Here is a 25,420-nt window from a genome sequence, read left to right on the forward strand (position 1 = left end):
TATGGATTGGCTCAAATTAAAGTGACAAGTGATATATCACATGACTGCAAAGTATAAATTTCTCTTTTCATGCTTATCAACCTGTCTGAATCCTTTTCTAGTGCTTAGCCATTGTCATCTAACTGGGTGGGACTGCACTTGTTTGGTTTCAAGTTTCCATCTAGTTGAAGCCACAGTATCACATGCAATGACTTTATCTGCTCTTGCAAATTATCTCTGAGTTTTCCCTCAAGAATAATGCTTGGTCCCTTCCTTTTTCATTTCTCTATGTTATCTTTTGGCCACATCATCAAAAGCCATTCCATTATTTTTCACGTGAACTGACACCACTCAGCTCTACCTCAGCACCATCACTTTTCTCAATTTCTGTAAAACAGCTGGACTGTTAAAATTGTCAGATTACTTGCCCAACGTCCAGTAGTTGGTGTGCAGAAATTTCCTCCAATTAAATATTGGGTAATTTGAGGACAGGGTCTTTCCTCTCTGCTGTGTACTGTTTCCTGACGATCAATTCCAGTCTTCTCCTTGGCAACTACTGAGCTTAAGCTAGACTGGTGACAGCCTTAATGTTGCATTGAACCCTGAGGTGAGGTTTTGATATATTGGCCTTGGAGGGAGCACCACATGGGTTTACAGGAATGATATCTGGACTTCAGGGGTTACGTAATGAGGAGAGAGAATACAAAGTGGACCTGATTTCTCCAGAATTTATAATGTTGAGGGGTGATCAAACCGAAGTTCCCAAGATATTATCAGGAAAAAACAGGTCAGATAAAGATGAACTATTTCCACTGATTGTACACCCAAGTTATAGAATTACAATCTAAACATAAGACCCAGATCATTCAGGAGAAATAATAGGAAACTCTTCTACACACACACAGCGTGGTTGAGATTTGTAACTCTCTTCAACAAATGGCTTTGATGCTAGATCAGTTGTTAAATTCAAATCTAAGATAAATTTTTGTTAAAGCAAAGGTATTTCGAGATCAGGTCTAGAGACAGATATATGGAGTTGGGCCACGGATCAGCCATGATCTCAATGAAAGGTGTACAGGCTCAAGGGGCTGAATGGCCTACTCCTGCTCCTATGTTCGTCTTCTCTCCCGTCCTCCAATTATTTTCAGCACCACTAACTCCCACGATCTCTGTTCATCTAATTCTGATTTGAGCATTCCCTGGTTTAATTGCTCTATCATTGGTGAGAATTTGTTTGGTTGACCAAGCTTCAGGCCATCTGTCCTAATATATTTGTATGGTTTGTGTCAAATTATTGTTTTATAATACACATGTGAAATGCAGAGAGTGCATTTTGTTACATCAAAGACTTTAGATCAAAATACACATTATGAGAAATGAAAGCACTATATTTTTGTTTTGTAGTCTCTCGACGATCTTTCAAATACCAGCTCTGAAGATTCTTTGCAACTGCAAGTATCCATTAGTGACACTGGTAAGTAATATTACAAATATCAATTTGAGTGAAAGCATAATTCTGTGAATAATTGTTTTCAGTATATATGCCACCTAGCCACTGAGTTATTTCAGAAATATTGCTAATAATGGCAGATGCATTTGTTGCATGCATGAAGCTTTGTGTCACAGAACAGCTGTTTCAATCGAAGTCATGCATGCTGCTTTGATAATGAGACTTACTTGCACTGAGGGAAGATCTCAGTATCGTTATTAGAAAAAAAAAGTACCAAGCAATAGCGATATGTGTCTCTACCTATGATTTTCTCGTTGAATACACTTGAGGGATTAGTTGGTAAAAACAAATCATTCACTATAGTTGCTACAAGTCAGTAGAATTCCTCTGGAGCTACAAATTATTTCTTTGTCAAACCAGATCCCCTATTTAGCAGTCAGCAATATGTAATTGTAAAAGGGGGAAAAATACTTTCTTTCCATGTTGGATGAATAGTAATAGGTGCATTAAGGAAAAATGCTTCATTTGTGCAGTAATCTGATTGACCTACCAAGTATGTACTGTTCTAAAAGATCTGTTCATTTTAATGTGGCAGTAATTAGATTATACAATTCTCCCTGTTCCTAATTATCATTCCTGCTTTATATGTTTACATTTCTGTTCATTTTTCATGATCTGTTTTAATGTCTATTTACACATTTTTTGCTATCTTTTCTGAGAGATGGATCTACTTAGTCTACAATTGATTTGATTACTTGAATCTTTTTAAATCAAATTTTTCTAACAATTTTGTGAAGTGCAAAGACCGTGTACTATGTCTGCATTAAAAGGGTGGACAATATGATCAAAGTTCTACCTCTTCAGTATCAGTATAAAAGTTTAAAAAGGAAAGATTTTAAAGATCCCATCCTGAATCCCATATTAACCAAATATACCTATTTTCTAAACTGTTATTTTACTATTGATTCAATTTTCTGTCCGATCTGGTATCCGCAATCATAACACTGTTCTCAAAATGCCATTATCAAAACAATATCTGTTTTCTGAAAAAAATACATAAATCCTTGTTTTGTTTTATATGGCATCATACTTATTTTGGGGAAAAAAACACTTTGTTCAATATCTATGTACTAATTAAGTGAAATGAAAATTTCCTTTTTGAATAGAAGGATGTCCTGGGAATTTGAAATTGAAACGGTGTCTTGCCACCCCAGGTTAAAGATTGTACATCCAACAATTAAATAGATGCTTATTCAATCCTATCCTAGCCTAAATCACTTTGTCAGAGTGCAATCTCCCATTTCTCACATCAGCCAACTTGTACCTACTTCTAAGAAATTAAGAATTTTATATTTAGTTAAAGATCACATTCTGCTGTGGGTTCAAATTTGGAGAAGCCAGACTGAAACCAACCAAATCAGTTATAAGATTTTTCCAACTAGCAAAATTTTTAACCTAAAGAAATGTAAACCTTATTTTCCATTCCCAGATTGGGAGGTGAAAAGGACAGTGTGCTAAAGGACCCAGAATTGAAATGTTTGATATTGACTTCTCTGTAAAATAAAGACATGTCAAAAACATTTATTCTCTCATTCATTTGTCATTCCAGAATTACTTTCAAGCTATTGTCTGTCTTGTTTTCTCCTCACTCAATACGTTTCTGTCCCATTTTCATCCATGTTTGTTTCCCATTTTCCTCTCCTTTCTTTCATTGTGAACTAGTCCATGCTGACTATGAACCATATCCTGTGGCAGGAGTATGTAATGACCATGGCAAGACATATGCTCTGTATGCAATCACTGTTCAGAGAAGAAATCCAGATGGTAGTGATGATGTGTGGAAGACCTATCGCCGCTATAGTGACTTCCATGACTTTCACATGCGGATAACTGAACAGGTAAAAGCATATTTTGAAAATTGTTTTGTAGCAGTTTCTTATAATTTTCTTTTGGTTATAAGAGATTTTGGGACTGTACTATTTGCACTGCTACAATGAGAGCACTAATTATATTTTGCATAATTTAGTAACTCCAAAGCGTTTTTGTTTGTTCTGATGAATATTGCTGAATTATTTGAAACTTCAAAGGCAGTAGAGGAATTTTGAAAATCCCATTTTATAAAATTGTCCATTGGTTTCAGATGTGTAAAACATTTATGTTGTCAAGCCATGGTTTTTTTTCTTCTCAATCTCCTATTCCTCTCTCCACGAATCCACAAGCACAACCACCATTTAAAAAAAATTGTTCTGCAAAAAGAAAAAGTCCCAAAAAATAAACTTCTGCATGATGTTTGATACTTTTGAGGCATATAGATAGTCTGAATCATGAATTATTACTAGTCCCAAAATGGAAAAACTTGTGAATATTACCCCACTGGGATATTTGGGCAAATATCCTGAGACTGACTAATCAGACTACTTCCTCTTGGAAGCCCGTTATCGTGCAGACATAGCACTTTCTGAAGGTTGAACTATCTGTTGTCACTTGAATTTTATGACAATACGGCTTTATAATTAAAGAACTTACTTTTGTGAAATCCTTTGACATTTGTGTCTTGCCGAATTGACTCTCGACTGAATTTCACGCATGGCACTGCATATCATTTGTTTGGAATTTAGGAGTTGATGTGTACAAGAGGACATCAAATTAATTTATTAGAAGTGCATGTGACCACTTTTTAAGCAATGAGTGTTTTAACATGGATTTTATTGTTGTCGCAAATGATCAATGTTAGCACAGTTGAACAACATTTACATAACATGCATCTGTAAGTGCATAGATGGTAATTAACTTTCTAACTTAACCAATTGATTCTATATTCATGGCAACACCATGACTTTAGATTTCTGAATTATCCAATATTCGCTGCAAGAAGAACCCATGATTTGTAATATTCATTTCACAGCTGCTTGTTCCAGCTTCCATCCTGTGATGACAGCTATTCAGTAATACTGCTTAGATATATGATGTACAAAATTTGACAGTGCAGAATGATGATATCATTGCAACTTCCTTTATATCTTCCATGATCTCATCTTTTGGTGGGTACATACCAGCTGGACAGTAATTGAGTGAAATCCATTTTGGTTGCTGAATACTGCTGGGTGGTATGAAGATACCTTGATTTTTACATGCGTACATTGAGTCGTACTACACAGAAAGAGACCCTTCGCTCCAGCCGGTCCACACTGGCCATGTTCCCAACCAACCGTGTTCCCAAATTAAACTAATGCCACCTGCCTGCGCTTGACCCATATCCCTCCAAACTTTTCCTTTTCGTGAACTTATCCAAATATCTTTTAAATATTGTAACTGTACCTGCATATACCACTTTCCCTGACAGCATTCCACACACGAACCATTCTGTGTACAAAAAAAGTTGCTCCTCATGTCCTTTTTAAATCTTTCTCCTGTCACTTAACAATGTTCTTTCTCGTTTTGAACTTTCCCACTACAGAGAAAAGACCCTTGTCATTCACCATATCTGTGACCCTCATGATTTTATAAATCTCTATAAGGTCACCCCTTAACCTCCTAAGCTCCAGATATTTTTATATCTAAAACCCTCATTCTTGGTAAATCTTTTCTCGACCCTCTCCAGTTAAATGAGATCTTCTTTTAACTGAGTGACCAGATCTACACAGAGTACTCCAGAAGAAGCGTCACCAACATCTTCTATAATCTCAACAAGACATTCCAAATTCTGTACTCGAAAGTCTGACCATTGCAGGCACAGGTGCTACCTGCCTTCTTAACCTTCTTACCTGGGTCAGTGGGCTGATGATGGCAGACGGCATTTAATTTGGATAAATCCGAGATAAACAAGGACAGGACTGACACAATTAATGATAAGGCCCTGGGTAGTGTTTTAGAACAGAAACATTAAGGGGTTCAAATACATAATTGAAGGGCCTTCTTGCATTCTGACTGGTGTTATCATTGCCAACATGTACAAAAATATTAGCCTGCGCCAACTTTGGAATTGGATACTGAGGACCTGTATTTGTGGGAATCAAATTGAGATTCTGCAAGTATTTCCTGGAGGTCCCTGGACTAAGCCAGATGTTAAAAAATATTAAGTGCCGTGGTTATCATAGGCTATGTGCAAAAATCAAATACTGTTGCAAAAGATTGTGAAAATGCTGCTGCTCCTGAAGACCCAGTCAGTGTTGTAGAAGTGGCTTTCATGCTGCTATGAAAACAGGATGTGCACAGAATTCCAAAGTTCCAATCAATGCAGAATTCTCCTGCAAAGCAGTGTGAGTGCAGTATCAAGACCAGTCTCAAGGGTAAAAATCTTTAAAAGAAACAAGGAATAGTTATCCCTTCTCAGTATCTAAAGATTTCTCTTGCCTGACAGTTCTTTAACCCCACTGATTCCCTTCTGTTCTCACATCTTATTCAGCTTGGGAAACGATTGTGCTTAGCACAGAATCTAGGGTTAAATTAAATTGACTTTTAACATTTAAATGCATACCCATCTGTGACATAGAGGTTTCACTTGTGATAATAAGTGCACTAAAGTTAAATATGGATGTTGGAAGGTTCCTGCTAGTTGTGCCGGTATCTTTTGGTGTTTTAACCTGTCATGCATACAGAAACCCATAAACCTCAACCATTTAAAATTCAGTTCTTTTTCTCACACTACAGGTTTTTATGTTTAATCCAGATCAATGAGATGAATTCATAAAACCACAAGCGAGTATTTTTATTTTAAAATATTTTAGTATTTTTCAGTTTTCATATAGCAGATTACAGAACAAAGGATTTCACTTAAAGTGTTCTTGTGTGCATGGAATATAAAGAACAAATACTGGAATTAGTCAGTCTATCAGGTAGCATTTGTGGCAAGAACATTTTAATAATCAGATCTGTGTGACTACTGCACATTTAACATGGAGGTATTGCAAATGGACAAACAATTAAATTAGTATGTATATATTTTAGCAGAAATGTAGATCAAGGAAGTAAATTTGTAATTTCTAACAAACTGTTCATGAATAACTTTATTGGGTCATTGATTATACATATTCCTGGCTTGTTATGCTTAACTTTAAAATTTATCTGTTAAAAGATTAATTTAGTTATTGAAATTGAGGTTATAAAAATACCAAGTCTATGTTAAAGGAAGCTGTTTCCCCTTAATTTTTTGTAAAGATTGAACTGCAATTTTGATGGTGTATTTCCTGCCAACCCATTTCAACATGAGGTCTGTGCTGTTAATACCATCAGTGTGTACCTATAGTGTGTGCCTGTTGTTGCTGCTTTTCTGTTCTTCACTCCTCTTTCACCCAAGGAGTGTGGCGGCGGGTAAGGCACCAAGGCTGTTTTTGAGTCTTCCTCCAAGTCACTGGTCACTTGTTTTGCCGTTCATTTTAGATGTGCTACATTATGTAATCTTAAAGAAACCATTACACTAGTACCATGGTATTACTTGGAGTGAGGTCACAAGCAGTACAGGCCTGAGTACCCCTGCAGACATGGACCTTTTTCTGAATATGTGTTACTGCTAACTAAACAGTAGTGTCCCTAACAATTTGTAGTTAAATTCCTGAACAAATTATGATTTTTTAAAAATGTGGTTTATGTTTGGAAGGTACTTTTTGATTTCCTTCTTTCACACAAGCCCACTCCCTTCCCCAATGTTAGAAGCAGTCATGACTTCAGTTTGGTTTTGCAACAGTCTGCTTATACATCAATTCTGCACCTGCATGACCTACACAAAGTCTTATTTTAAGAGTATAATGTATGTGATCACTCCTCAGTCCAAGGATTTATAACATTTTCACCATTAAACCTGTGGTCACCAAGCATGAGAACTCAAAATTATGCTTGGGAAACAGCAAATGTTAAAGTATCACATGAAATGCATGAAACTTGGCAAGACTAAAAATTGAACAGCTGCCACTGAAAAGGACCAGTTGACAAAAGCTGTACCCTCTGCCCTATATTATTCTGGCTGCATTCTTACAATTTAGCACCTGGAAACAAGAATAACTGGATTAATACACATTATAACAGCTGTGGTTTAAATATACCATGTACAGTTCACTCTTGAAGTTAATTTTATATGCAAAATGTAGTTGAATAAACAGTTGATTTATTAAGTAACATGTGAAAGTATAAACACCAGTCTAATTATTCAGATAGTACAAAATGTTAGGAGACTGAATTTGAACTGCACCATATAAGATAGGAAATAAAATGTATTTATTTTCTTTATTTAGTTTGAAAATCTTTCAAATCTGCTCAAACTTCCTGGGAAAAAAACCTTTAATAACATGGATAAAGACTTCTTGGGAAAGCGGAAAAAAGACCTAAATACATACCTACAGGTAAATTCAAGCTTGTCGTCAAAGTTAGAAAAATGCCATGATTTGGTGTTACTGTTTTTAGATCCACGTTGTACTGTCTTGTGTCCAGTCAGCAAAATGATTGCAATAATCAATGATGTCCAACATGTGTTCAATAAAAACAGTCTTTGGAATTTAGAAACAAAAGTATTATTTAAAAGTGAAAAACATGTCGTTATGTATAACTATTTAGCAAGAGACTTGAAAATAATCTTAATACGTTGTTCAGATACAAATTTTGAAGATCACAAATATTAAACCATGAACACACCTAAACAGTCCAACCAGTGCTTGCATTGGTCTCATGCTCTGTTTAACTTTTGAAGTTATCCTGTTGTTACCACTTAAATGGTTTTTAATGTCCCTTTCCAAGTGTTGGTTTATATTAAAGTAGTAATGCAAAATAAATCTGATATTAAATGACTGCAGCTTAGTTACATAAATTATTTTCTGTTTTAACTTAGTTGTTAATCAACCCTGAAATAATAAGAGCTTGTCCAGGTTTGATCCCATATGTGAATGAGTTTCTGGAGAACAAAGCCTATAGCAAGGGAAAGGGAGATTTTGCTCGCAAGGTAAGCCTGCCATCTATTGTTTAAAGTGTGTAATGTTCCTCATTAAAAATTCTAATTCACATTGTAGTTTGTTTCGATGAAGGATCTGATTTTTGTATTTCGATAAGTCTTCTAAAGTTTGATGTTCGACATGTGCAAAGTGTATGAGTGCACTTAAATATTTTGTTTTCTACAGTTTAAATAAAATGAATCAATTAATGTATGTCTTGACTCCTGCATTGAGGTTTTGTATAAATTTCCAACTTGTGATCACAGTGAGCAGCATTTCTAATCGAAAATGCTTATGTGAAAAATTACCACTTTATGTCAAAAGCTATTTATGTTTCAATCATATTGGTCTCAAATCCATAGTGATGAGGAGAGAGGCTTTTTCCAGGCTCCTATGCACATGGAATCTACTGAAAAAGGACAGTACAGTAATTGCACTTGGTTTCTGGAATTTTGAGGTAGCCTTTTATTGGGAATAATCACCATCTGCCATCACGTGAAAACTGACACCAAGGGACTGCACCAGGAATAAGTACAAATGTTATTAAACAGATAAACCTGGCAACTACAGATCAGTCAGCTTAACTTCAGTGGTAGGAAAACTTTTAGGAACAAATCAAAAGAGAGAATGCTGCCAGACCTGCTGAGATTTTCCAGCATTTTCTCTTTTGGTTTCAGATTCCAGCTTCCGCAGTAATTTGTTTTTTTTTAGGAACAAATATTTGGGCTAGTAGTTACATTGAAAGAAAATGGGTTAATCTGGAAGAGCCAGCATGCATTTGTTGACGAAAAATTGTTTCTAACCAACTTGCTGGAGTTTTTCGAAGAGCTAGTAGAGGATTGGTGAGGGTGATGATGTTGACATCGTGTGTGGATTTCCAAATAGTATTAAATGCAGTCAGTTCCACTATAACACGGTAGTTCCATACTTGTGCAGTCCCATGTAAGAAAATCACACTATAGCAGCACTATTTAAACTAGTCGGACCGGAATTGCATTATAACTACTACACGCTTTGAAAGTTTGAGTTTTAGAAATAGTGTCTCCAGTTTGTCAACTGCGTTGTAGCGAATTAACAAAATGTGCATTATAGCAGAACGACCTGTACAGTACTAGATAATGGACATGGGATGAAAGGTATAACTCATGGAGAGAAAACGGACAGTTATAACAGAAATAGAGTGATAGTTAACAGGTATTTTCAGGCTTAAGCAAAATGTTTGAAGTGGAATTCTCCAGGGTATTAGAACCCTTGCATTTTCTGAAATATATTGATGGTACAGATCTTGGTGTGCAGCGGACTGGTTCAAAATTTACAGATGCTACAGTGTGTTGGACCATTATGAACTGTGAAATGGACAGTGCAAAACTTAAAAGGACATTGGGATGCTTGTGGAGTGGACAGATGGGTGGCAGATGGAGTTCAGTGCTGAGAAGTGCAAGTTGGTACATTTTGGTATCAAGAGGGGGAAACAGTACAAAATGAAGGACATTTTTATAAAGGGCATTACAAGCATAAGTCATTAAAGGTGACAGAATGAAAAAAGAGTAGTTAAGAAAGGATTCTAGCCTTCATCAGTAGAGGCATAATGTTTAAGAACAGGGATGTTATGTCCAACTTGTGGAAGGCATTAGTTCAACCTCAGTTGAAATATTGTGTACAGTTCTGGCACCACATTTAAAAAGGATGTGGACACATTAGAAAGTTTGCAGAAAAGGTTTACGCAACTGCAGGTGGTTCCAGGGTAAGAAACTTCAATTATAAGGTCAGATTGGTGAAGTTGGGAGTGTTTTCAAAATCATGAGAGGTCTGGGCAGAGCAGATGGTGAGAAATTGTTGCTACTCTGAGGAGGATTCAGAACCAGAGGATACACAGGTTTAACATTTTTCAAAAGAAGCAAATATGAGATCAGAAATAGAGTTCACGTAGTGAGTATTTAAGTTCTCAAAAACACTGCCTGGAAGTGTACCTGGCTGCATGTTCCATTGAGACATTCAGGAGAGCATTATATGATTTAAATGGAACAGACAGTTGATGCTGATGCACTGGGCTAATGGTCTCCTTCTGCAACATAACAATTCTGTGATTCTGCAATACTCCATACATTAAAGCTCATATTAACCTTTCACAGTCAGAGCTAGGTTTTATTTTGGAGACTGCTTTAGAGTTAGTGAGATGAACCATACAAGCCTCTAACTGAACATTGCCCCCTCCCCATATCATCCTGGAGAAGAAGTGGTCTGCATTCCGGATGAAGACTCTAATTTTGAAGCACATACAATGTGTCAATATTAACAAAACTTGTATTTGACGACAAAAAATGAAATTAGAGGAGTGGGCAAGATTGTCCCCTACCAGTCTCCATAGGACAACTAAGTTTTAACTTTTCCAAATTGATGGAACAGCTGAACATCAAGTTCATATACAATTTATTCCTGTACAGATTAACTGCTTTCCAGTTGCCTCTTAAACTAAACACAAGCATTTGATAGCATCACCATTAGGCATGATCCTGGTTTAAATGCAACAAGGTTCTGTCTTTGTACCTCAGTGGTTATACTGATACAACACCTGAGTTTAGGTGTAAATTATTATTAATCCATCTGTTTAGATATGTCATAATGTACATTCATAGCAGGTGGGACTGGATCCTGAAACTTCTGACCCAGACTTAGGATACTACCATAGTACCACAAGATTTTATAGGTTTGTGTTTATCACATTTAAATGCTGCCCATTTAAAATGGCTTTGTATTGTTTTATGGTGAATTTACATTATAAGCATTGTATAGATAACATACATATAATTTGGAGTAAGGGCTTGATGTGTCTCCTTAATATTAAAAACTAGTTGGGCTCGAGATATCATTTGGGCATCACCTAAAGGCTTATCCTGCCTGGGTTTAAGATTGATCCAGAATGGCAACTTTTATATCCACTGTAAAAGTTTAAAAATTAAGCAGTTAACTGGTACTTCCATTTGAGTAATATTTAAAGAAAACTGAGTTCCATCAGCTTTTGAGTAAAGTTAATGTGCTTGGACTTGAACAGTGTAACTGATTGTCTTCTGTTGTGCTCCACAAGTAAATATCAGTTGTAGAATACTTTACGATCTAAGCCTTCAAGATGCCAACCTTGTTTTTTATAAATTCATTCATGGGATGAGAGCATGTCTGGCCAGGCCAGCATTTATTGCCCAGAGGGCAGTTTCTTAACCACACTGTCTGACTGGAGTCACACGTTGGCCAGACCAAATAAGCATGGCAGCTTCCCTCCCTAAAGGACATTAGTGAACCAGGTGGATGTTTTCAGCAATCACAATGAATTAATTAGACTGTAAATTCCAGATTTTTAAAATTGTTGAATTCAATTGCAAACTCGAATCGGGGCAGATGTTCGCAGGTAAAGGGACAGCTGGAAAATAGGAAGTCTTCAGAAATGAGATAACGAGAATCCAGAGAAAGTATGTTCCTGTCAGGGTGAAAGGAAAGGTATAGGGAATGCTGGATGACGAAAGAAATTGAAGGTTTGGTTAAGAAAAAAGAAGGAAGCATATGTCAGGTATAGACAGGATAGATCGAGTGAATCCTTAGAAGAATATAAAGGCAGTAGGAGTATACTTAAGAGGGAAATCAGGAGGGCAAAAAGGGGACATGAGATAACTTTGGCAAGTAGAATTAAGGAGAATCCAAAGGGCTCTTATAAATACATTTAAGGACAAAAGAGTAACTAGGGAGAGAATAGGGCCCCTCAAAGATCAGCCAGGAGGCCTTTGTGGGAAGCCGCAGAAAATGGGGGAGATACTAAATGAGTATTTTGCATCAGTAATTACTGTGGAAAAGGATATGGAAGATATAGACTGCAGGGAAATAGATGGTGACATCTTGCAAAATGTCCAGATTACAGAGGAGGAAGTGCTGGATATCTTGAAATGGGTAAAGGTGGATAAATCCCCAGGATCTGATCAAGTGTACCCAAGAACTCTGTGGGAAGCTAGAGAAGTGATTGCTGGGCCTCTTGTGGAGATATTTGTATCATCAATAGTCACAGGTGGGGTGCAAGAAGACTGGAGGTTGGCAAACGTGGTGCCACTGTTTAAGAAGGGTGGTAAGGACAAGCCAGGGAACCATCGGCCAGTGAGCCTGACCTCTGTGGTGGGAAAGTTGTTGGAGGGAATACTGAGGGACAGGATGTACATGTGTTTGGAAAGGCAAGGACTGATTAGGGATAGTCAACATTGTGCGTGGGAAATCATGTCTCACAAACTTGATTGAGTTTTTTGAAGAAGTAACAAAGAGGATTGATGAGGGCAGAGCAGTAGATGTGATTTATGTGGACTTCAGTAAAGCGTTCGACAAGGTTCCCCATGGGAGGCTGATTAGCAATGTTAGATCTCACGGAATACAGGGAAAACTAGCCATTTGGATACAGAACTGGCTCAAAGGTAGAAGACAAAGGGTGGTGGTGGAGGATTGTTTTTCAGTCTGGAGGTCTGTGACCAGTGGAGTGCCACAAGGATCGGTGCTGGGTCCTCTACGTTTTGTCATTTACATAAATGATTTGGATGTGAGCATGAGAGGTACAGTTAGTAAGCTTGCAGATGACACCAAAATTGGAGATGTAGTGGACAGTGAAGAGGGTTACCTCAGATTACAACAGGATCTTGACCAGATGGGCCAATGGGCTGAGAAGTGGCAGATGGAGTTTAATTCAGATAAATGTGAGGTGCTGCATTTTGGGAAAGCGAATCTTAGCAGGACTTATACACTTAATGGTAAGGTTCTAGGGAGTGTTGCTGAACAAAGAGACCTTGGAGTGCAGGTTCACAGCTCCTTGAAAGTGGTGTCGCAGGTAGATAGGATAATGAAGAAGGTGTTTGGTATGCTTTCTTTTATTGGTCAGGGTATTGAGTACAGGAGTTGGGAGGTCATGTTGTGGCAGTACAGGACATTGGTTAGGCCACTATTGGAATATTGCGTGCAGTTCTGGTCTCCTTCCTATCAGAAGGATGTTGTGAAATTTGAAAGGGTTCAGAAAAGATTTACAATAATGTTGCCAGGGTTGGAGGATTTGAGCGATATGGAGAGGCTGAACAGGCTAGGGTTGTTTTCCCTGTAGCGTCAGAGGCTGAGGGGTGACCTTATGGAGGTTTATAAAATCATGAGGGGCATGGATAGGGTAAATAGGCAAAGTCTTTTCCCTGGGGTCAGGGAGTCCAGAACTAGAGGGTATAGGTTTAGGGTGAGAGGAGAAAGATATAAAAGAGACCTAAAGGGCAACTTTTTCACACAGAGGATGGTACAGGTATGGAATGAGCTGCCAGAGGAAGTGGTGGAGGCTGGTATAATTGCAACATTCAAGAGGCATTTGAATGGGTATATGAATAGGAAGGGGTTGAAGGGCTATGGGCCGGGTGCTGGCAGGTGGGACTAGATTGGGTTGGGATATCTGGTCGGTTGATAAGTGCTGGACTTGTTGATTGTGCTGTGCTCTAACTTCTGCTTCAGATTGTTAAATAGTGATCTTTGCTTGGATCTATATTACATTTTTCCTTCTTGTACTGTAAAACCAAGTTCCAGAAGGGGAAAATGTCAGTTTACCATCTCAATGTAATTTCTTTGAAATGTCATCAGAATCCCAAGATTGCATAGTCTATTCAATATGCCGTTATAGTCCATATACAGTCAACAGCGCATAAACTTAAAAGAAAAAAAATCCAATGGATTGCTTATATACTGTTTTGATTTCCAGATTTGTTAAGCTTTGTCAATGCCACGAATCTGTCCTCTTCTGTAGCTGCCAATCCACTGCCAATTGCTACCACTTAATATTAGTCTGGCCAAAAAACAGATTCCAGAATTCTGGGTTTTGTCCAGTTTAGAGAGAGATTGTTGCGTTTTGACCTGATATGTGTCTAAAATGCAGAGTCTTACTTCTAAATAGCATTGTCAAAAACTTTATGGAGAGGAAGATATAGGCTCAAAGAATTTTACAGTTAGGAGATTTTCTACAATGTTACCTTCCTAATATTGATTGGTTAAAACTTAATATTTTCTGAAAGAAAAATGCCCTTCTAATCATCCAGAAATGCATTTCAATCTGTAGAGAGTTAATTTAATGAGTTATGCCTATTTTGGCAGGTTCTAATACATGTACTGCATCTTGTTTGTGTTTTGCAGATGGACACGCTTGTAAATCCCCTTCGTAACTCGATGAGAAATGTTTCAAATGTTGTTAAGTCAATTCCAGACAGTCTTGCAGAAGGAATGACAAAAGTATCAGACAATATGGATAAGTTGGGGCATGAACTTAAGCATACATTTTTGAAGGTATTCTAAAAACAAAAATTTGAATTTTTATAATACCTTAATATAGCAAGACATGCTGGTATATGGCATTATCAAACAAAACAAAGTTAGATTAGAGTGGTGAAAGGCAGGCCTCAAGTATCATAAAGGAGAAAAGAGAATTAGAGATAGAGATAGAGAGGCTAATAAGAAAAAAAAGAGAAAAACAAGAGGTGACCATATGGCCCCTTAAGTATGTTCTGCCATTCAGTATGAATATGGCTGACCATTTTCATCATCACTTTCGTGTAAAGTCCCAAATCTCTTGATTCCCTGAGAGATAAATAATTTCTGGCCCAACTTTAAATATACTCACCAGACGAATGTTGGTCCTTATTTCAAGGTGGTTGAAGTATTAGCATAGGGAACTCTTAGTGCAACTGTAGAAGGTGCGAGTGAGACCACACCTGGAGTACTGAGCACAACCATCTATGGATGGTAATTCCAAAGGTTCACAAAGAAATTTCTGAACTCTGTTCTTTATTCTGAGATCATGTTCGTTTTCTGAACATGCCATCGAGAGCAATAATCTCACTATCTATCTTGTCAAGTGTCTTCAGAATCTTGTGCGTCACAAATCAATTGCAGCACCCATAAGTACAATTTACTTGGCCTCTTGTCTTAAGAGAATACCCTCATTCCAAGAACCTTTCTAATGAAGTGCCTTTGTATTGTCTCCAAGGAAGTGTATCCTTTCATATATATGAAAACCAAATCTGTGTGCAGGGTTCCAGGTGTGTCATCACCAATGTCTTACACAATTGTAGCAATCTTTCCTTATTCCTGCACGCAAGTCCTCATTGCCAAAAGAAGCTATCTTCCTGTTTGCTTTCCTTATTGTTTACATACCTGCATGTTAATTTTGGATTCCTAGAATGAGTACGCCTAAATCTTTCAAAAGAGCTAGGGATGAGGTAGGCCAATATCCAGCTCCTCAAGCCTGCTTCGTCATTGAATAGGACCATATAGATCTGACATTCCTCATGTCCACTTTCCTGTGTTTTCCCTATAATGTTTGATCCTTGAGTAAGGGATTCAATCTAAATGTATACAAAGATTCTGTCCCTTCAGCTCTTTAGGTCAAGGAGTTCCAAAGACACTCAACCCTCTGAAAGAGGAAGTTCCACCTCATCTCTGCCCTAAATTGGTACCCACGTATTCTAAGACTGTGCTCTCTGGTCCTAGACTCTCCCATGAGAGGAACTATTCTCTCAATGTTCACCCAGTTAAGCCCCTTAAGAATCTATATGTTTCAATCATTCTTCTTTACTCCACTAAACAGAATCCCAACCTGTTAAGCCTTTGCTCATAAGACATTTCCTTCCAGACACTGGATCATCCGAGTGAACCTTCTCTGAACAGCCTTCACTGAAGGGAGCCAAAACTGGGCATAGTACTCCAGATGTGGTCTCACCAGCATATTGTACTGTTGCAGTGAGACTTACTTACTGTATACTCCCACTCCCAAAAATAGGGCCAACATTCCTTTAGGCTTCTCAATGTACTTGTAACAAAAAAAAATCAAGTGATTAAGACAAACTTAAAATGGAAATGTACCAACACTAAATCAGAATATCGCTGATGGGAGTGATGATGCACCCCACCTCCTGCAGTGGCCACTAGTACCTGATGGTCTATTATGCTAGTGGATTCTGCACACACCCTCTCCATGGGCACCCTAGTATAGATGTAACCATGGAAGAAAGCTAAACAGTCAGGTGTTAGAAACCTCTACATGGCCCGCTGCCTGGACCAATTGATAGTCGTCTTGGCCAGGACCAGGTCCATGAGGTGATCCTCTGTTCTGCCTGGCCCTTCCATGCAGATTTCCGATAAATTAGAAGCATGGGCTGAATTATAACCAAAAATCTAAAAACAGCTTTTGTAAAAAAAACAATAAATAGAGGTTGCAAACAAAAATTTTCAAAGTAAACATAGGAAACTGACTGTTCTAGGTCACAAAAAATATGTGTCCTCCCAAATATGAATATACTTAACTTTTTATTTGATGGAGCTGCAACGCTTTCTGTCCGAGATCATCTATGGAAAGGAGGAGAACCCCCCCCCATAAAGAATCCTTCACTGCAGGTCTCTGCTGACAGATGGTAGAAAGTCTGGCCGGTGGACAGAGCCAAGGCAGTAGAGAGCATTCAATAGCAGTCCATATAGGGAATCACTTTGAGTGCCATTTTTGAAAGGCTCAAAAATAATTTACTCAGCTCCAGTTGAAGGGTGCAGAATCCCGAGGGGAAGGTTTGGTTTCTGGATTAGTGGTGCTGGAAGAGCACAGCAATTCAGGCAGCATCCAAAGTGCAGCAAAATCGATGTTTCGGGCAAAAGCCCTTCAGGAATAAAGGCAGTGAGCCTGAAGTGTGGAGAGATAAGCTAGAGGAGGGTGGGGGTGGGAGAAAGTAGCATAAAGTACAATGGGTGAGTGGGGGAGGCGATGAAGGTGACAGGTCAGGGAGGAGAGAGTGGAATGGATCGGTGGAAAAGGAGATAGGCAGGTAGGACAAGTCCAGACAAGTCATGGGGACAGTTCTGAGCTGGAAGTTTGGAACTAGGGTGAGGTGGGGGAAGGGGAAATGAGGAAACTGTTGAAGTCCACATTGATGCCCTGAGGTTGAAGTGTTCCGAGGCAGAAGATGAGGCGTTCTTCCTCCAGGGCGTCTGGTGGTGAGGGAGCGACGGTGAAGGAGGCCCAGGACCTCCATGTCCTCGGCAGAGTGGGAGGGGGAGTTGAAATGTTGGGCCATGGGGCGGTGTGGTTGATTGGTGCGGGTGTCCCAGAGATGTTCCCTAAAGCGCTCTGCTAGCAGGCGCCCAGTCTCCCCAATGTAGAGAAGACCGCATCTGGAGCAACGGATACAATAAATGATATTAGTGGATGTGCAGGTAAAACTTTGATGGATGTGGAAGGCTCCTTTAGGGCCTTGGATGGAGGTGAGGGAGGAGGTGTGGGCACAGGTTTTACAGGTTCCTGCGGTGGCAGGGGAAAGTGCCAGGATGGGAGGGTGAGTTGTAGGGGGTTGTGGACCTGACCATGTAGTCACGGAGGGAGTGGTCTTTGCGGAAGGCGGAAAGAGGTGGGGAGGGAAATGTATCCCTGGTGGTGGGGTCTTTTTGGAGGTGGCGGAAATGTCGGCGGATGATTTGGTTTATGCGAAGGTTTGTAGGGTGGAAGGTGAGCACCAGGGGCGTTCTGTCCTTGTTACGGTTGGAGGGGTGGGATCTGAGGGCGGAGGTGCGGGATGTGGACGAGATACGTTGGAGGGCACCTGCCATTTTCAAATTCTGAACGGCAATGAAACCGATCATGCCTGGCAGTCTTCTATCCAAGTATTAACTCCACATGAGCCTGCGTAGCTTCCAAGATCGGGCATTTTCATACTAGTATGCTATTATACTAACATAGTAGTATAAAGTGTTTTTCTAATCTTACTAGCAAAGTGAATAATGTCATGCTTTCCACCTGCCACGTTGTTGTCCAGTAACTTAAGCAGTCTCTCTCTCCTTCATGTGATGTCATGTAGCACAGTGGGTAGCATCCTGGCCTCTGAGCCAGGGGCTTCATCTCAGATCTCATCCTAATTCTCAATGGCCAAGGTGGCCAAACATGTTAAATATCAACCTGTAAACTTTTTCAGTACATCCCAATCCCATGTAAGAGTGCAAATGATTCTTGGTCAATTGATGGAAAGGACCTCAGAGCCTCTACCATGTCTATCCAGCATTCTTCTGCAATAAAGTTTGGTGCCAGCCTAGCTGGTTTATATTTTAGTGGTATGTTGGCATCTCTTGAGAGCTATCACATGCCCGTGCACCTATTTCAAAATTACTACTCAACAGCAAGTTATTTTCTTTCCAGAACTAATCTCATCAGCTCTGGGGGGTCTTCTCTCCACTGTTTTACACCACGTAGTCACTATCCACAAACACCTCACTTTTACTTTCTTCCTGAGACTCTCAAACAAATTTTCCCTTATAGACCTGCTATTCCAGCCTGCTATCTGAAAATTTCCATCGATGCTGCTAGACCTACTGAGTATTTTCAGTATTTTACTTCAGATTTCCATTCTGAGTTATATTTTCCTTTTGCTCTATAGTTCCCTGTTTTGTTCCTCACTTTTTTCTTGAACATTTATATTTGCAAACTTCCAGTGCAGTCAGACAATTCTGCAATCTAAAAAGCTTTAGAGAATTACAATCAGAACATACATTTTCCCTCCAGCCACCAGGTTTAGGGTGCTAGAGTTAGACTGTCAATGTGTAGGATTTTATCAGCTTTTTGTCCCTTTAGTTTCTCCAATATATTTTCTCTGCTGCTATTAATTACTTCATTAACTTTGTCACTCAAGTCACCTCTCTTGCTTTCACTCCCTAACCCCCTGCTTTGCTTCTGCTCTATCTCCTGCTGTAAAGACAAATATTTGTTAAATTCCTCTGCCATTTCCTCAATGTCCATGATAATTCCTCCTGTCTCTGTAAGTTTTAGTTATGCTGTTTTTCTTTATATTTATGACTAATTTACTCTGTTTTAAATGTTTTATTAATGGTTTTGTCACATTTAGGTTTCTAAAACTCCTCTCAAACTTCATGTTGAGTATTGTTTTTCATAACAAATTTAGTACTTGCCTTTGTTTTCCCAGTAAGTTACTGATGGATCTTTCAGCTGAATGTCTCTCTTTAATTAATATAATTTTGTTGAAAATTACTTGGAATGGGATTTCAAAACTTTCAGACCAAAACTGAAGACCAAACAATATTTAAGCAATTTAAAATTAGGAATATAAAAGAAACCAGAACTGGAAAATTGTTAACATCTTAGTGGCAGACAGTTCTAAGAATGGAGCAGATTTCTTACATCCAACAATGCATGTTGGTGGAAAATATTATCAGTTCAAAGATTTCTTTTTTCTCAACTTCACACCTTTTTTGTTTGTATTGCAAATAATATTAACAGACTTGTCTAACTTTTGATGCAGGTTCCTCCACTGAAGCCAGAAGAAGATAGTGAACATGTTCGTGTTTCTGCCCAGTTGGATGATAATGTGAGTTACTTTTTTGAATGTTTGAGTGCTGGAAATCAGCAGATGCTGAGTTTTTTTTTATTAACACTTGCTATTGCTTTTTCACTTTGAAATATATTGCTTTGTATTTGAGAGTGACTGATTTTTCTTTTTAGTTCTGTTGCTAAAGTATTGCTGTTAATATAGCTTTGCTGCTGAATGATCCACTTGGGTCCATTGAGTTCTGATAAGATTCCTTAATAGGTTTTGGATTTTGTTTTTGTTATTAAGATGGGAAAATTGTGTCTTGAAGAATGTTTCTGTTCTTCTCTCCGAATGACTTGTTGTGATTAGTGTGTTCTGTGAAAACTTTATTCAGCCTTAGTGGGGTAGACAGCTTCTCAAGAAACATTTCTACATTCTAGGAAAATATGGATCTTGAGAATTGAATGCTGTTGCCCATGTTAAAATTAGAGAACCATCAAATTTCCATTTTGGCTTCGCATAGTGACTAAGTTGATTTTAATGCCAAAAGGCTTGTATATAATTTTTCATTTATAATTGCATTTATTATTTCCTGAAACAGGTTGATGACAACATTCCTCTCCGAGTTATGCTACTTCTCATGGATGAAGTATTTGATTTAAAAGATAAAAATCACTGGTTAAGAAGAAATATCAAAAACTTACTTCAGCAGCTTATCCGAGCAACTTATGGAGACACAATCAACAGGTTTGATTAAACTAAGCTGTCCAAATTAATGCATCTTTCACTATAAAATATGTTATAATCTTAAGTTTGCCATTAATTTAGTGTCTTGTGATGTGAACTAAAACGGGAATGCAAATACGTTAGTTCCATTTGCAGAAAGTTGTATCCATTCTGAGATGAGGTGCTGGGGTATCTTTCAGTAAAAGTATGTGACTGCTTTACAGCCAGAAATAACATTATCTGTACCAACCTGAAAACTTGCTCAAGATAGAGAAAATTTCAACTTGTTGATGATATTTACAACTTGTCACATTTGTGTGTCTCCCATCTTACTGAAAGAGGCTATCCAGGTATTGTTATGATCTCAGTAGAGACCAGTAATGTATTTAGTTTTAAGAGTCTGATAATCCACAAGCGTACTGAAAGTAGAAAGCCATAAGGTTTGAAATTTAAAACAAAATAATTCTACTACAACATCAAACAAATTGCACTGTATCCTAAATAGTCAGTTACATTATATTAAAAGTGCAAAGAGCAAAGTTACACATTATTCCTTAATTCTTTCAATTCTTACTTTACTTATGCCTCTTAAAAACTCAAATCCATTATTTAGAAGCTTGAAGATTAACCGTTTGGCCTGATTGCTGATTCATAGATACTTACGTGGGTTGAGATTTCTACTTACTTCCAGCCGAGTTGTCCTTTTCAGATCCACTCCATTCACCATTCCATGATTGTAGACATCTCAGTCAGAAAAGGTCTCGCTAGCATCTTGTTTATTGTCTCCTCCATTCAAGAACTTCCTGCTGTTCATTTAGCCAGCACAGAGAATTTCTTCTCCTGATCTCGGGTTGACACTCAGCTTGTTCTGAAATTGCACTTGAAACCAAAGCACGTACACAATCTACTCTCCTCTTAAATAAGTTTGTTGATTCTTTATCGAAAGTTTATTTTTGAGGTGACTTGATCACATATTCAAGTACTGGAAGCAAGGTGCTTTTCCAGAAATCAACTTAGTTCTTAAAGGGGCATCACAAGATTAACTTTATTTTGAGGGCAGTATTGAATAGATATTCTGAAATGTATCTTTGTGAACTTGTCAAGTTTTGCATTCAATTCTAATACTTTTTCACTTCTAGAAAAATTGTGGACCATGTTGATTGGATGACTTCGCCAGAGCAAGTTGCAGAAACTGTAAAACGATTCAGGTAACCAATTTAAAAAATAAAGTTATACATGCTTCATGAATTTATTTTTTGTTAGTTTAAAATAATTTGTAATTTTTGTTGACAGAGATTCATTCTGGCCTAATGGTATCTTAGCAGAAAGTGCACCACGCAGGGAAAAGGCTATAAGAATGCGCTCAAGGGTGGCAGCTAAGACCAAGATGCTGGTGATTATGCCAGGTCAGCAACATTCATTCTTAATTCTAAATATATCTTCTGTTTGCGTTATTGTTTTACGATTCCGATTAAAATAAATGAGCATTTATTGGAACGTAACACTAGTTCATTCGCCAATAGAGATGTAATTGTTAGGCTACTAAATTCTGCTTAGTCCTCTACATCAAATGCACAGTGGGATTTTTCTGTTTCTCATATCACCTCTTGAATTGAATTTATTGTCATGTGTACCAAGGCACAATGAAAAGCTTTGCCTTGCGAGCAGTACAGGCAGATCACATAGTTAAGTAGCATAGATAGTAAATAATAGGTAAACAGTGGCAAAAACAAAAACACAGGTATAGGCGACTGTTAAGAGTTTGTGAGACCATTTAGTATTCTAACGGGATAGAACTGTTACGAAACTGGCTGGTGTGTGTGTTCAGATCTCTGTACCTTCTCTCCAATGGTAGAGGTTGTAGAAAAGCATTGCCAGGGTGGAATGGATCTTTGAGAATGCTGGAAACTTTTCCTTAACAGTGGGCCTGGTAGATAGATACTATAGATGGGAGATTGGCCTTTGTGATTGTCTGGGCCTAGTTCACCACTCTCAGTAGTCATCTCCGATCTTGAATGGTACAGTTGCCATACCAGGTAGTGATACATCCAGACAGAATGCTCTCAATGCCACACCTATATAAGTTAGTAAGGATATTCGCTGTCATGCCAAATTTCCTCAGCTGCCTGAAGAAGAAGAGATGTTGTGTGGCTCTTTAAATGTAAGTGCCAAATTTGAAATGAAGCCATTAAACTCAGATGCTGTGTTGAGTATCCATAACCTTCATTGAAATATAACAATGAAAAGGAAACTTTTCTAAATTTCTGAAATGAATTAGAATCCAGAGATTAAGGATAGAGAACCAATCCACAATACTATTCAGTCATCAACCTCCATATCTGGGCAGAAAATGCACCACGCCAGGATTGCAGAGGATGGGAGATGCATCCTGCATCTGGTTTAGTAAAGGTGTAATGTAAAACTACTTCTGGACACTTTGTAGAAATAAAAGGAGAATGTCACCCAGCATCAATATTTCTTGATACGCAGTGAGATTGTTTTTCCCCCAAGTTCTAGTTTTAATTCAACATGAAATGGGTTGCAAGAGTGACATGTTTAAATGATCTCACTAATATAAATATTTAAAATTTTATCCTCTTGTACTACTCATTTGAGACAACTTTAACTTTGGTGTGTTCTTTTCAGATGAACTAAAACATATCATTGGTGCTGAAACAACACGGAAAGGCATTTTACGCGTCTTTGAGATGTTCCAGTATAACCAGTTAAACCGAAGATTGGTCTATGTGTTTCTAGAAGGCTTCCTAGAAACACTTTTTCCCCAGTACAAATTTCGTGAGCTCTTCATCAAGTTGCATTCACGATCACAGCGGTTGCAAAAATACAAGCAGAAGTCTCAGTCAGTTCAAGTTGCTTCCTCTCAAAAGAGGTGACACTTCCAGCATGAAAACTGTGCCCTATGGATTGAGTCTTGTGCACCTGCCCTTGTTCAATCTATGTTACAGCAGTTTCTCTGGGGCTCTGAAACATACACAGCTGCAGTTATGATGCCATCTTTTTGTGCCAGCCTCTAGAGCCATGACTCATTGGCTTACTTCAGATGATGTTTGTCTGCTGTCTTTGAGTTTTTAATGCACTTTTCTCTCATAATATTCCTGTGTATCATAACTGTTTTATATTTATTATAATGTCTTCAAAGCTCATTGAGAAAATGTGATTAATTCATAATAGAAGAGCTGTAGGATGCATGGTTGAACTGCATCTCATAGCTGTCTCCTTGTGTTAGCGTCAAATCAATTATGCAGCCACTGAATCATCTCTCAGACAGGTAATGGGAATAGCAGTATTGCTTTAGGATAGGTCAAAGCACAATTATGATTTTACATTTGAATGAACTAGTGTTTATCCAGTTTGGAAAGCAAATGATGAATTCAGCACAGATCAACATTTTTGTTTGATAAAATGTGATGGCTGATGGGCATCAGTTTTAAAAAGGACAGCATTAAAAGAGTACAAATATGTGTTCAATTATATGACCCTAAAAAGCCTAAATGAATATCTTTTGTAGCAGGAACAGAATTCTAGGTATTTTAACTGATGTGAATTTGATCTGGTATCTCAAAACTTGATCACTGATCTGAGAGAACCACAAGAATAGGTTATATTCCACCCACTGCCTGCACATGTCAAAACAGCTGAATAAAGCAGTCTTTTTTAGTTGCATACATGTCTGTGCTTGGTCCATAAGTCAAGGAGTTACTGAGCCGTGTATTTTCATACAACCGTAAAGCCTCCAGAGATTATTGTAAATTTTAATGTACAGAGATTTTAATGTACTTTAAAGTTGGGTGTGTCCAAGATAACAAGTGAGTGCTCTGATTAGGATTGATCAGATTAATGTTGCCACTCTAGCAAATATAATTTGAGATTAGCCTTAAATGTCCCATTTAAAAATAGTTTTCTCATTTTAACCCGACTGGATTGTTTCCAAATACTGGTTTTCACTTGTGTATGGTAAATATTTCAACAGAAATAAGTGCCCATTTCTGCAATCGTCAGAAAGCTATGATCTGTAAAAGTAATTTGCATATTACCAAATCTTATTTCTAGCAAACATCTTTATGGAAATTAATTTAAATGGTCCCATCCACATACTTTATATTGAGATTTTAATTTTGTGCAATATTTCTTTAGCATATGTGCATTTAAATAAATTGTATAATGAAAAATTTTAAATGTTTTGCAATGTATGTTTAACAGTCGTCTTAACCCAACAACGTGCATTCTGTTGTTGATGCATTAGTTTATTTAAGGACTTGTTTTAAAAGTCTAGTCACTCCTTGTAAACTCACTTGTCACGGATGAAATTTCCTCATCCGAGCACGGCTTGTAAACTACAGGGGGATCTTAAGAGCACATGGTAAATAGCTATTAATGAATTTGTGCATTTCATTGTACAGTGTCAACAGTGTGCCTAATTGTACTGTCAATTTTTCTTATTTCTGAAAGAACAAATGTCAATCAGAATGTCTTGGTGGTTTTTAATAGACTGAAGAGGAACTCTAAATTTTTGAGTTTGCATTATGCTATTAAAATGTTCAATAGAACACATGATGAAAAGTATCACACTAAATAAAGTATTAACTGAACTAAGACTTTTACTTGCATTTCATTCATATCAAGTTCCCTGTACTTATATAGGGAGAAGTTGAATGTTTGAGTGAGTCTCTGAAAATACAGACTTGGAGTGCAGCAGACACGGTTTTGAATACATGCTGGCTGCTTAATGGCATGGCATCTTCAAGTTGCTGGGTGTGCTAAGCCTGAAAGTGGAGGTTGATGGAGATATGTCCCTTGTTGTCAGGCTGCAGCATGCCTCACTATGAGGTGAAGTGTGCTTGTTTACAGGGTTTGGTACTGATTTCCTCTTCTGAGATCTAATAATCTTCTGTTTCCAGTGTTGGTCATTTCCACCAGGACTCCTACACCCAGCTGCTAGTCGTCACAATGGCTATTTTTTAAAGAAGGCAAAGGTGGATGCCAGA

General features: G+C 38.0%; 1 protein-coding gene across 3 annotated transcripts in view; it reads left to right on the forward strand.

Annotated features, from left to right (window-relative positions):
- The window catches only part of snx13 (sorting nexin 13), a 180,476-nt gene extending 155,452 nt beyond the window's left edge, over positions 1–25,024 (forward strand). For 2 of the 3 annotated variants that reach the window (XM_060824730.1, XM_060824732.1), the window contains 10 exons: positions 1,384–1,453; positions 3,152–3,327; positions 7,657–7,764; positions 8,247–8,357; positions 14,527–14,676; positions 19,680–19,745; positions 20,290–20,435; positions 21,554–21,622; positions 21,708–21,820; positions 23,061–25,024. In XM_060824730.1, coding sequence (XP_060680713.1) covers positions 1,384–1,453; positions 3,152–3,327; positions 7,657–7,764; positions 8,247–8,357; positions 14,527–14,676; positions 19,680–19,745; positions 20,290–20,435; positions 21,554–21,622; positions 21,708–21,820; positions 23,061–23,308 — 1,257 coding nt within the window. In that variant the 3' untranslated portion in view covers positions 23,309–25,024. The remainder of the gene's footprint in view (positions 1–1,383; positions 1,454–3,151; positions 3,328–7,656; positions 7,765–8,246; positions 8,358–14,526; positions 14,677–19,679; positions 19,746–20,289; positions 20,436–21,553; positions 21,623–21,707; positions 21,821–23,060) is intronic. The other variant, XM_060824731.1, reaches the window with a different exon arrangement.
- The last annotated feature ends 396 nt before the right edge of the window (positions 25,025–25,420 follow it).

Source organism: Hemiscyllium ocellatum, chromosome 5 (genome assembly GCF_020745735.1).
Source record: "Hemiscyllium ocellatum isolate sHemOce1 chromosome 5, sHemOce1.pat.X.cur, whole genome shotgun sequence".
Lineage (NCBI taxonomy): Eukaryota > Metazoa > Chordata > Chondrichthyes > Orectolobiformes > Hemiscylliidae > Hemiscyllium > Hemiscyllium ocellatum.